This window comes from Magallana gigas, chromosome 7 (assembly GCF_963853765.1).
Source record: "Magallana gigas chromosome 7, xbMagGiga1.1, whole genome shotgun sequence".
NCBI lineage: Eukaryota > Metazoa > Mollusca > Bivalvia > Ostreida > Ostreidae > Magallana > Magallana gigas.
Window position 1 is genome coordinate 2,447,131 of NC_088859.1, and position 12,290 is coordinate 2,459,420.

Genomic DNA, 12,290 nt, shown 5'->3' on the forward strand with positions numbered 1-12,290 from the left:
TCTGGAAAATTGTCAAGTAAACAGATACATTTCAGAAATTGCTTTTGAGTTTAATCTATCATTCGTGGCTTATTTGCAATTCATAAAACATGTTTAAACCTAACGTTTTTTTTAAACTTCCTTATTGAGTAAAAAAAAAAGGTAATTTAAAATGGCTGGCGGAACGAGCTCTTTGGACGGGAAGCTTCTTGTTGCTGCCATAGACTTTGGGACAGCATACAGTGGTTATGCCTTTTCTTTTCGAAGTGATTATCGACTTGATCCCTTAAAAATTGAAGTAAACCACTGGACCGGAAATGGATCCCAAATGATGTCCCCAAAGGCTCCTTCATCTGTTCTCTTAAATCCTGACAAAACCTTCAAATCGTTTGGGTACATGGCAGAAGAAGAATATTCAAGTTTGGTCGAAAATGGACAGCACCAAGACTGGTACTTCTTTACAAAGATTAAAATGAGACTGCTTTATAAGGAGGTATATATTATAGGAGATAAGAATATGTTTTGGAAAAACAATCGTAGGTACTTTGTATTAATTTACTGCAGGGTAGTGTTTAATTGTTTTATTTAATTTAAAACAGAACATTTCTCGAGCAGACACTTTAGAAGATGAATGCGGTAAACCGATGTTGGGGCTAACCATTCTCAGTATGATAATCCGGTATCTTAAGGATGATTTATTTAAAAGATTGGAACAAAGAGGAATGCCTTTAAGAGCTCAAGACATCCTATGGGTGCTAACGGTTCCAGCTATCTGGTCAGATGCTGCCAAACAGTTTACTAAAGAGGCAACAGAAGAGGTGTATATAGCTGTAGTAATAAAATATGCTTATAATTTTGATTTACTCAATCTTGGTAATTGCAATTAAAAAAAAATGTTCTTATTGTAGGCGGGAATAAAATCAGATGATATCATGCTGGTATATGAACCGGAGGCTGCAGCACTGTATTGCCGATTTCAAAAAATGCAAAATATTTCCAATGCAAAAGACGACAGCAATCTATCGAAGAAGAAAAAGATGTTGGTGTTTGATATGGGAGGTAAGGGACCTATTACTTTAACATTTTACTGTCAGTATTTATCTAATTGTGATGACAATGTTAATTTCCACAAATTTATGCAAATTAAGTCAACACAAATACGCTAACTTTGCTACTTTTGAGTCAAATATTAGATATAATGATTATTTTCTTCTTACAAAAAACCTAAACTATTGATATTAAATAGAAAATAAAAGTTGCTCATATTTATGGACTGTGGTTTAAAATGCATAACGTTTGCGACTTTCACATTTTAAACATAAAATTTATATTATTGAATACCTTTCCAATCTGTTTATACAAGCCGATTTCAATGGACCTTTTACTGTTACGTTAAGGGGGAACAACAGACATCAGCATTATCAAGATCATAAGTGAGAGAGAAATTCACATCGTAGAAAGAGCTTGTGGAGGAGCGTTTGGTGGAGTCTTCATTAACGAAGAATTCATTCAGTGGCTGGAGGACGTGTTTGGAAAAGATATGATAAAGGAATTCAAAAAGAAGCATCGATCTGATTTTATGTTACTTATTGAAAACTTTGAAACCAAAAAACGTTTAATTAAACCTGATGATGATACTCCCATATGCTTCCAGATCCCCCTATCCCTTAAAGCTAGCTCAGAAAAGGTTTGGGGATACTCTTTGGAGGAACATCTTGATAAAATGAGTAAATCTAGTGTACAGGTTAAGAAACGTGGAAAACTGTTCATCAAGTCTTCATTTATACTGAATAATTTTTTTCTTCCTATTGCCAAAGATGTTTTTGAAGAACTACGGAAAGCTCTCTCAAAACATGGAGATATCGACTGTGTGTTGGCTGTAGGAGGTTTAGCTCAGTCTCCTGCCGTTGTCTCTGAGATCCGGAAATACGTCAAAGACATACCTGTGTACGTTCCGTTCGATTCGTCCTTAGCAGTGGTCAGTGGGGCGGTGCTGTATGGACATGAGAATAATATCATTAAGGCTAGAGTCTGTCTTTATTCTTATGGTATTCAAACGATGAGACCATTTATTAAAGGAGATGATGAAAATAAAAAGGTTGATCAAGAAGGAGAAACTTGGTGTAAACACAGTTTTAGAGCCCTTTACAAAGCTGGAGATCTCGTTAAACTAGGAGACGTGTCTTCATACAACTTGGTGGAGTCGTTTGAAGATGAAAACAGAAATCATAAGCGATTTAAACCAATACGGTGCGTTCTCTTTACATCAAAGGAGAAAGATGTAAGATACGTCACCGACGAAGGATGCAAGGAACACGGAACAATTGACATTGACGTCCCAGAAGGTGGATTTCCGGTTCATTACGAATGTACTGTTGAACTTGAGTTTGCTGGAACCGAAATTATCGCTCGTTTAAAAGACGAAAATGGTACTAAAACTATCAGGCTAGAATTTATGAACTAAAAATTAAGCGTTTCTGTTTATTTGTATTTTTTAAAGAAAATGTATTAATAAAAACTCAATTTCAATAAAACTATGAATTGCAGTTATTCTTGTTTTAAAATTGAGTAAGGCTGTAAGTATATTTCAGCAAAAAACAAGAGAAGGCACAATATATTTACATTAATATTAACAATTTTTTCGCAAAACCTCGATTAGAATTAGGATATTTGCCAGCATTTTTGAAATTCAAACTGTGTGGTTAATTTGAATGTTTAAATAAACTTTTCGTAATGGTTTGTACAAACATGTCGTATGGTCTAGTCTGCATGTTTTATTTAAAATTGTGTACAGGCTGTTATCCAAAGCTGACAAAAAGAAATAATAAATTGGCTGCTTAGAATTTTCAACAAGAAATATTTCCGTTGTCACATATTCAATCGTTTGCGAAAAAAGCAATGTAATACATTTACAAACAGACTATACATGTATATGTTTGCATTACAAATAAATTCTCTACTTTTCTATATTAGTATTAATTCTTTTTTTTTTTTTTACATTATAGCGATCATGTTTCAAATGAATGGCGTAAAATGAAAAATAAAGATAAATCAAAGATAGGTGCATACAAAACAAAACAGAAAACCAACTAGCGTGAAATTAAACTTCGCAAGGTGGCATAATGTGTATATTCATTGCAGCAGGTTTAGTTTAATCTACAACAGAGAACGCCCTCCTTTGCGCCACGTTATGCGGAATCTTAATGTCGTATATAGCTTTAAATGCCACTGTCAACAGTAACTGACTTTACCGAAAGAAGAATGTTGCTTCCATTTAAACTGAGGTTAAGACTTGGTTTCTTGTGGAAACTACTTAACAGGCGTATAAAAACAACACGTGGACCAAGAAAATCAAAATTAGCATATTGTAAAATTTACAACTTGATATGTTTGGAATTTTGAAATAACAATAATAGCGTGAAGTCTTTTAACCGGCATTTTTAAGGATAATAAATGAATGTTTATTTTCAAAAAATACTTTGTTTCATATTGTACCATTCTGTTCGCAGTTTTTTAAAAAAATCGAACGAAATTATTAAAACATGAATACAATGTACATTATTTTCGTGTTTTATCAAAGAAGGTGTACTAATTCCTTCCAAATTACAAAACAAACTAGAATAAATTAACAAATTTAAAGGTTAGCCCCATCAAAATTTAAATGTGTGAAATGATGCATAAAACAGTATTAATAATTAACTCTCTTGCGGCTTCTCTTGTAAACGGCGGGTGTGACCGGTCAGCAAAGGATGTGCACTCCTCCTAGGCACCTGGCGACCGTTTCACTAACGTATCGTAGATCGTAAACGTAGACGTAAACGTGAACGTAGCACGTAAGTGCGTTTCACTAAGAGTTGCGAGTTGCGAGTTACGATGGAAGTTGCTCTTAAGTCTACGAGCAGTCAGGTGCACTCTTAAATTGATTTACGTGCACGTAAACAAATGAAAATGGCCGCCGTGTTTTTATTAGGCCTAGCAGACGACGAACAGAGACAACTAATAAGAAGAGAACGTGTTTTTCGAGACAGAACAAACCCCTTAGACTTTTTGAATGACACGGAGGTGATCGAGCGGTATCGTCTACCACGGGAATTTCTTTTCCGCCTCATAGATATTGTCAGGGAGGACATTGAGCCGGACACTCACAGGAGCCAACCAAAGTCAAGCTAGCACGCACTAACTTCAACGCACTAACTCCGTTCTAAATATGCTTATCGACTAGTTTTTCGATCCCGACGGGAAAATATCCCTCGGTAAATAGGCGCAAGGCGCCTAAACTAGGACTTGTGACAATTAGGTGACCCCGGATTCCTGAGGGTGGGGGTCCTGCCCGGGGGTGACTGGTCTCGGAACCTTCAATAATTATGCCGTTCTTGGCGCCACGGCCCCCTGAATAATCGTTATAATTACTATATTATCATATTATATAGGGACATAAACAAGGCGCAGGGCGCCTAAACTAGGACTTGTGACAATTAGGTGACCCCGGATTCCTGAGGGTGGGGGTCCTGCCCGGGGGTGACCGGTCTCAGAACCTTCAATAATTATGCCGTTCTTGGCGCCACGGCCCCCTGAATAATCGTTATAATTACTATATTATCATATTATATAGGGACATAAACAAGGCGCAGGGCGCCTAAACTAGGACTTGTGACAATTAGGTGACCCCGGATTCCTGAGGGTGGGGGTCCTGCCCGGGGGTGACCGGTCTCAGAACCTTCAATAATTATGCCGTTCTTGGCGCCACGGCGCCCTGAATAATCGTTATAATAACTATATTATCATATTATATAGGGACATAAACAAGGCGCAGGGCGCCTAAACTAGGACTTGTGACAATTAGGTGACCCCGGATTCCTGAGGGTGGGGGTCCTGCCCGGGGGTGACCGGTCTCAGAACCTTCAATAATTATGCCGTTCTTGGCGCCACGGCCCCCTGAATAATCGTTATATTTACTATATTATCATATTATATAGGGACATAAACAAGGCGCAGGGCGCCTAAACTAGGACTTGTGACAATTAGGTGACCCCGGATTCCTGAGGGTGGGGGTCCTGCCCGGGGGTGACCGGTCTCAGAACCTTCAATAATTATGCCGTTCTTGGCGCCACGGCCCCCTGAATAATCGTTATAATTACTATATTATCATATTATATAGGGACATAAACAAGGCGCAGGGCGCCTAAACTAGGACTTGTGACAATTAGGTGACCCCGGATTCCTGAGGGTGGGGGTCCTGCCCGGGGGTGACCGGTCTCAGAACCTTCAATAATTATGCCGTTCTTGGCGCCACGGCCCCCTGAATAATCGTTATAATAACTATATTATCATATTATATAGGGACATAAACAAGGCGCAGGGCGCCTAAACTAGGACTTGTGACAATTAGGTGACCCCGGATTCCTGAGGGTGGGGGTCCTGCCCGGGGGTGACCGGTCTCAGAACCTTCAATAATTATGCCGTTCTTGGCGCCACGGCCCCCTGAATAATCGTTATAATAACTATATTATCATATTATATAGGGACATAAACAAGGCGCAGGGCGCCTAAACTAGGACTTGTGACAATTAGGTGACCCCGGATTCCTGAGGGTGGGGGTCCTGCCCGGGGGTGACCGGTCTCAGAACCTTCAATAATTATGCCGTTCTTGGCGCCACGGCCCCCTGAATAATCGTTATAATTACTATATTATCATATTATATAGGGACATAAACAAGGCGCAGGGCGCCTAAACTAGGACTTGTGACAATTAGGTGACCCCGGATTCCTGAGGGTGGGGGTCCTGCCCGGGGGTGACCGGTCTCAGAACCTTCAATAATTATGCCGTTCTTGGCGCCACGGCCCCCTGAATAATCGTTATAATTACTATATTATCATATTATATAGGGACATAAACAAGGCGCAGGGCGCCTAAACTAGGACTTGTGACAATTAGGTGACCCCGGATTCCTGAGGGTGGGGGTCCTGCCCGGGGGTGACCGGTCTCAGAACCTTCAATAATTATGCCGTTCTTGGCGCCACGGCCCCCTGAATAATCGTTATAATAACTATATTATCATATTATATAGGGACATAAACAAGGCGCAGGGCGCCTAAACTAGGACTTGTGACAATTAGGTGACCCCGGATTCCTGAGGGTGGGGGTCCTGCCCGGGGGTGACCGGTCTCAGAACCTTCAATAATTATGCCGTTCTTGGCGCCACGGCCCCCTGAATAATCGTTATAATTACTATATTATCATATTATATAGGGACATAAACAAGGCGCAGGGCGCCTAAACTAGGACTTGTGACAATTAGGTGACCCCGGATTCCTGAGGGTGGGGGTCCTGCCCGGGGGTGACCGGTCTCAGAACCTTCAATAATTATGCCGTTCTTGGCGCCACGGCCCCCTGAATAATCGTTATAATTACTATATTATCATATTATATAGGGACATAAACAAGGCGCAGGGCGCCTAAACTAGGACTTGTGACAATTAGGTGACCCCGGATTCCTGAGGGTGGGGGTCCTGCCCGGGGGTGACCGGTCTCAGAACCTTCAATAATTATGCCGTTCTTGGCGCCACGGCCCCCTGAATAATCGTTATAATAACTATATTATCATATTATATAGGGACATAAACAAGGCGCAGGGCGCCTAAACTAGGACTTGTGACAATTAGGTGACCCCGGATTCCTGAGGGTGGGGGTCCTGCCCGGGGGTGACCGGTCTCAGAACCTTCAATAATTATGCCGTTCTTGGCGCCACGGCCCCCTGAATAATCGTTATAATAACTATATTATCATATTATATAGGGACATAAACAAGGCGCAGGGCGCCTAAACTAGGACTTGTGACAATTAGGTGACCCCGGATTCCTGAGGGTGGGGGTCCTGCCCGGGGGTGACCGGTCTCAGAACCTTCAATAATTATGCCGTTCTTGGCGCCACGGCCCCCTGAATAATCGTTATAATAACTATATTATCATATTATATAGGGACATAAACAAGGCGCAGGGCGCCTAAACTAGGACTTGTGACAATTAGGTGACCCCGGATTCCTGAGGGTGGGGGTCCTGCCCGGGGGTGACCGGTCTCAGAACCTTCAATAATTATGCCGTTCTTGGCGCCACGGCCCCCTGAATAATCGTTATAATTACTATATTATCATATTATATAGGGACATAAACAAGGCGCAGGGCGCCTAAACTAGGACTTGTGACAATTAGGTGACCCCGGATTCCTGAGGGTGGGGGTCCTGCCCGGGGGTGACCGGTCTCAGAACCTTCAATAATTATGCCGTTCTTGGCGCCACGGCCCCCTGAATAATCGTTATAATTACTATATTATCATATTATATAGGGACATAAACAAGGCGCAGGGCGCCTAAACTAGGACTTGTGACAATTAGGTGACCCCGGATTCCTGAGGGTGGGGGTCCTGCCCGGGGGTGACCGGTCTCAGAACCTTCAATAATTATGCCGTTCTTGGCGCCACGGCCCCCTGAATAATCGTTATAATAACTATATTATCATATTATATAGGGACATAAACAAGGCGCAGGGCGCCTAAACTAGGACTTGTGACAATTAGGTGACCCCGGATTCCTGAGGGTGGGGGTCCTGCCCGGGGGTGACCGGTCTCAGAACCTTCAATAATTATGCCGTTCTTGGCGCCACGGCCCCCTGAATAATCGTTATAATTACTATATTATCATATTATATAGGGACATAAACAAGGCGCAGGGCGCCTAAACTAGGACTTGTGACAATTAGGTGACCCCGGATTCCTGAGGGTGGGGGTCCTGCCCGGGGGTGACCGGTCTCAGAACCTTCAATAATTATGCCGTTCTTGGCGCCACGGCCCCCTGAATAATCGTTATAATTACTATATTATCATATTATATAGGGACATAAACAAGGCGCAGGGCGCCTAAACTAGGACTTGTGACAATTAGGTGACCCCGGATTCCTGAGGGTGGGGGTCCTGCCCGGGGGTGACCGGTCTCAGAACCTTCAATAATTATGCCGTTCTTGGCGCCACGGCCCCCTGAATAATCGTTATAATAACTATATTATCATATTATATAGGGACATAAACAAGGCGCAGGGCGCCTAAACTAGGACTTGTGACAATTAGGTGACCCCGGATTCCTGAGGGTGGGGGTCCTGCCCGGGGGTGACCGGTCTCAGAACCTTCAATAATTATGCCGTTCTTGGCGCCACGGCCCCCTGAATAATCGTTATAATAACTATATTATCATATTATATAGGGACATAAACAAGGCGCAGGGCGCCTAAACTAGGACTTGTGACAATTAGGTGACCCCGGATTCCTGAGGGTGGGGGTCCTGCCCGGGGGTGACCGGTCTCAGAACCTTCAATAATTATGCCGTTCTTGGCGCCACGGCCCCCTGAATAATCGTTATAATTACTATATCATTTATAAATACCAGGGTTCACGTCAAAACATGGCTGACGAAAAATAATCCCAGAGTTATTCCATTTACATCGGGTTATTTGCCGATGGCAGGGACTGAATTTTTTATGAGATAAAACTCAACACGTTAGAAGTCTGAGAGTCTGATACATTCTTAGTTTTTAGAAAAAAAAATCAAGATCACTAGAGGACGGTGTGGGGGAGGGGGTGGTAGTGAAAAGGCCCTGACTTGATTTCAAATTTGAAGGTGTGTGTGTTTCTTGCTACCAATGTTTTATTTATACAATGTAATTTTATTTGATAAACTGTTTACGGGAATATTTCAAAAACTTTGTTTTGATTTCCAAATAAAATAAAGGACATACAGATTTTGTCAATGCATAAACATGATGACCTTTGCTCATCTCATTCCTCTCATTCACTTACACGCACACGTACACCCTCTCATGCATTAAAAATAAATGGTTAAGGTAAGGTTGTATATTAGAAAATAAAGGAAGACACATTAAAGAACATGTAAAACTGAGGGGGGGGGGGTGTTATTAGTATACTCACAAAACAGACATCTTTGAATTGCATAACTTTTTTGTGGAGCTGTGTTAAAAATGCTTCCTTTTTTTTTACTAATAAAGAGACGTTAAATGTTAATCAATTTCTGGTATATTTAACTTGTTGTAAGAGCTACAAATTCACAGAAGAAAACAAATTGGCTTGTTGTAATGCATTGCTCTTCTACATGTAAGCTTTCAACAAGTTAAATCATACGGCAATCAGTTGCTTAAAATAGAAATATCCCTTTCAAAGTTTATATAAATTATTACGATTGAATCAGAATCCATTCGTTTATACATACAGTTGCAACTCCATACACCTAGGAAAAGTTCCTTTTTTTCCCCCAAATAATTTGCGTATGAAATACATTTATAAAAAACACGTGAAAAAGAGTTCATGGGAAATATAAAGAACATGTATGCACGTACATAAGTTTATACGTAAATCCGGCAATAACATCCGAGTATAAATCTGCAGGCAAAACTCATCAATGGCACTTAGCGGGATTCAAACCAGGGATGCACTCGGTCTGTTCAAAAGTCAAAACATGACCCACTCGGCCATTGAGAGAGATAACTGACGTTGCAAATTTTCGATATTGTTTCCTTTTGATAAAAATATTAACGAACTATAGCTTATGAAATACACGGAAAACCTGTAACACTTAATTTGTATCTTTAAAAAAAATATTTTTTTCTTTTCCAAATAGGCCCAAATAGGCCCCGTGGCACTGAACGTAGATATTCAAATAGGCCCAAATAGGCCCTGTGGCACATAAGTGGTTAAAATAAAAGAAATTAACAACACGATATATAAAACGTAAGCGCTTTCATTACATATACATATATATATATCCAAAATGTGCAGTCCTTGGTATAGGTAAATATAATTTAAATGAAAGTCGATGAAAACACGTTTTCAATCACTCTTTAACCACTTCTGTGCCACAGGGCCGATTTTGGGCCGATCACACAGTTGTCCAGAGTGCCACGGGGCCGATTTTAGGCCGATTTTAACTTTACACTTTTTCCATATGATTTATTAAATATACGTCAATAAATATAAAAGCATCGTATGTTATTATGAACAATAAAGTATCCAATTGTAATTTATTGACATATTAATTTATTATTTTGATTTTTAAAAGAGATTTATTGCGCTAGAATTAACGGATTTCTTGATACATAGTTACACAAACTAAGATCTTTTTATCTGCCATCAAAATTTGCATAATTATTATATCAATTGTTGAAATAAAAGTTAATGTGTTTTTTTTTATTGCTAAACATTACACTAAAACAGCATATGTTCATGTGCATTAATTTTATTAATTCATCGTAATTAACATATTGTTGCATAATTTTGTTCCGATTGTTTGTTTCTCAATAACTTCAAAAATTCAAGCAACAGATAATATTATTGCCCTAAATTATTTTTAAAATGTTTACGCAATGCATGCATGTATATTATTTTCGAAACATATAATTCTTAAAAATAATATCAACATTGAAAAGAATGACATAAATGACTTCCATAACGCGGTATTTTGTTATAACGTCATTTTACGTAAATGACGTCATAATAACACGTGCGTTCTGCCTTGCGCCGTACAAGATGGCTGGAGTGTGGTTCCGTGTATTGCCGCCTGAACCGGTGCAAAATAAGCCATTCACTGGGAACCCAGGGCCAAAGAACATGCCGGCGAGAAATTCATCTCCGTTGGAATATTTTCTTTTATTCTTCAACCTAAACCTAATACGAGAAGCTGTGCGTCAAACTGATAGGTATCGTATCCCATAATTTTTATAAATGATTTGGTATTGCATGATGTAAGACTGTACAGGTCATATACTTCGTGTACAAAATTGTATAGGGCGTATACTTTGTGTGCATAATTTCGTGTATACATTGGACCATATATAACCGATGATACATTGTGTATACTTAGTGTAAACGGTCTATACGCTTTGTACATTGGGTATACGTGGTGTAATCGGCCTGTACAGGGCGTATACTTTGTGTGCACAATTTCGTGTATACATTGGACCATATATAACAGATGATACATTGTGTCATTGTGTATACTTGGTGTACACGACCTATACGCTTGGTATTAGGCATACGCCCTGTACAGGACGTATACTTCGTGCACAAAATTTGGTGTATACATTGGACCATATATAACCGATGATACATTGTGTATACTTGGTGTAAACGGTCTATACGCTTTGTACATTGGGTACACGTGGTGTAAACGGCCTGTACAGGTCATATACTTCGTGTACAAAATTGAATAGGGCGTATACTTTGTGTGCACAATTTGGTGTATACATTGGACCATATATAACCGATGATACATTGTGTATACTTAGTGTAAACGGTCTATACGCTTTGTACATTGGGTATACGTCGTGCAAACGGCCTGTCCAGGGCGTATACTTTGTGTACAAAATTGTATAGGGCGTATACTTTGTATACCCAATGTACAAAGCGTATAGACCGATTACACCAAGTATACACAATGTATCATCGGTTATATATGGTCCAATGTATACACCAAAGTATACGCCCTGTACAGGCAGTTTACACCACGTATACCCAATGTACAAAGCGTATAGACCGTTTACACCAAGTGTACACAATGTAAAAAGCGTATAGACCATTTACACCAAGTATACACAATGTGTACATGTATAACCGATGATACATTGTGTATACTTGGTGTACACGACCTATACGCTTGGTACATTAGGCATACGCCCTGTACAGGACGTATACTTAATGTAAAAAGCGTATAGACCATTTACACCAAGTATACACAATGTACAAAGCGTATAGACCGTTTACACCAAGTATACACAATGTATCATCGGTTATACATGGTACAATGTATACACCAAATTGTGCACACAAAGTATACGCCCTGTACAGGCAGTTTACACCACGTATACCCAATGTACAAAGCGTATAGACCATTTACACCAAGTGTACACAATGTACAAAGCGTATAGACCGTTTACACCAAGTATACACAATGTACAAAGCGTATAGACAGTTTACACCAAGTATACACAATGTATCATCGGTTATATATGGTCCAATGTATACACCAAATTTGTGCACGAAGTATACGTCCTATACAGGGCGTATGCCCAACGTACCAAGCGTACAGGCCGTGTACATCAAGTATACACAATGTATCATCGGTTATATATGGTCCAATGTATACACGAAATTGTGCACACAAAGTATACGCCCTGTACAGGCCGTTTGCACGACGTATACCCAATGTACAAAGCGTATAGACCGTTTACACTAAGTATTCACAATATATCATCGG

General features: G+C 40.0%; 2 protein-coding genes across 3 annotated transcripts in view; one reads left to right on the plus strand and one right to left on the minus strand.

Moving 5' to 3' along the window:
- The window catches only part of LOC105344160 (heat shock 70 kDa protein 12A), a 150,945-nt gene that overhangs the window by 15,324 nt on the left and 123,331 nt on the right, over positions 1–12,290 (minus strand). The window lies entirely within an intron of this gene.
- On the plus strand, positions 16–2,474 carry LOC136269855 (heat shock 70 kDa protein 12A-like). 2 transcript variants are annotated; one of them, XM_066065283.1, is made up of 4 exons: positions 16–472; positions 579–797; positions 888–1,038; positions 1,377–2,473. In XM_066065283.1, exons 1-4 carry the CDS (start codon positions 152–154, stop codon positions 2,441–2,443), a joined length of 1,758 nt encoding a protein of 585 aa, XP_065921355.1. In that variant the 5' UTR covers positions 16–151; the 3' UTR covers positions 2,444–2,473. The 2 variants fall into 2 exon arrangements, with proteins under 2 accessions (XP_065921355.1, XP_065921356.1); XM_066065284.1 differs by lacking the exon at positions 579–797 and having other exon boundaries at positions 1,377–2,474.

What these genes read in the sequence shown, in the direction of transcription:
- LOC136269855 (XM_066065283.1), top strand. Translation starts at nt 152, where the DNA reads ATGGCTGGCGGAACGAGCTCTTTGGACGGGAAGCTTCTTGTTGCTGCC. An exon ending in TGAGACTGCTTTATAAGGAG is followed by an intron (nt 473 to 578) that starts GTATATATTATA and finishes AATTTAAAACAG; the next exon opens with AACATTTCTCGAGCAGACAC. An exon ending in CTAAAGAGGCAACAGAAGAG is followed by an intron (nt 798 to 887) that starts GTGTATATAGCT and finishes TTCTTATTGTAG; the next exon opens with GCGGGAATAAAATCAGATGA.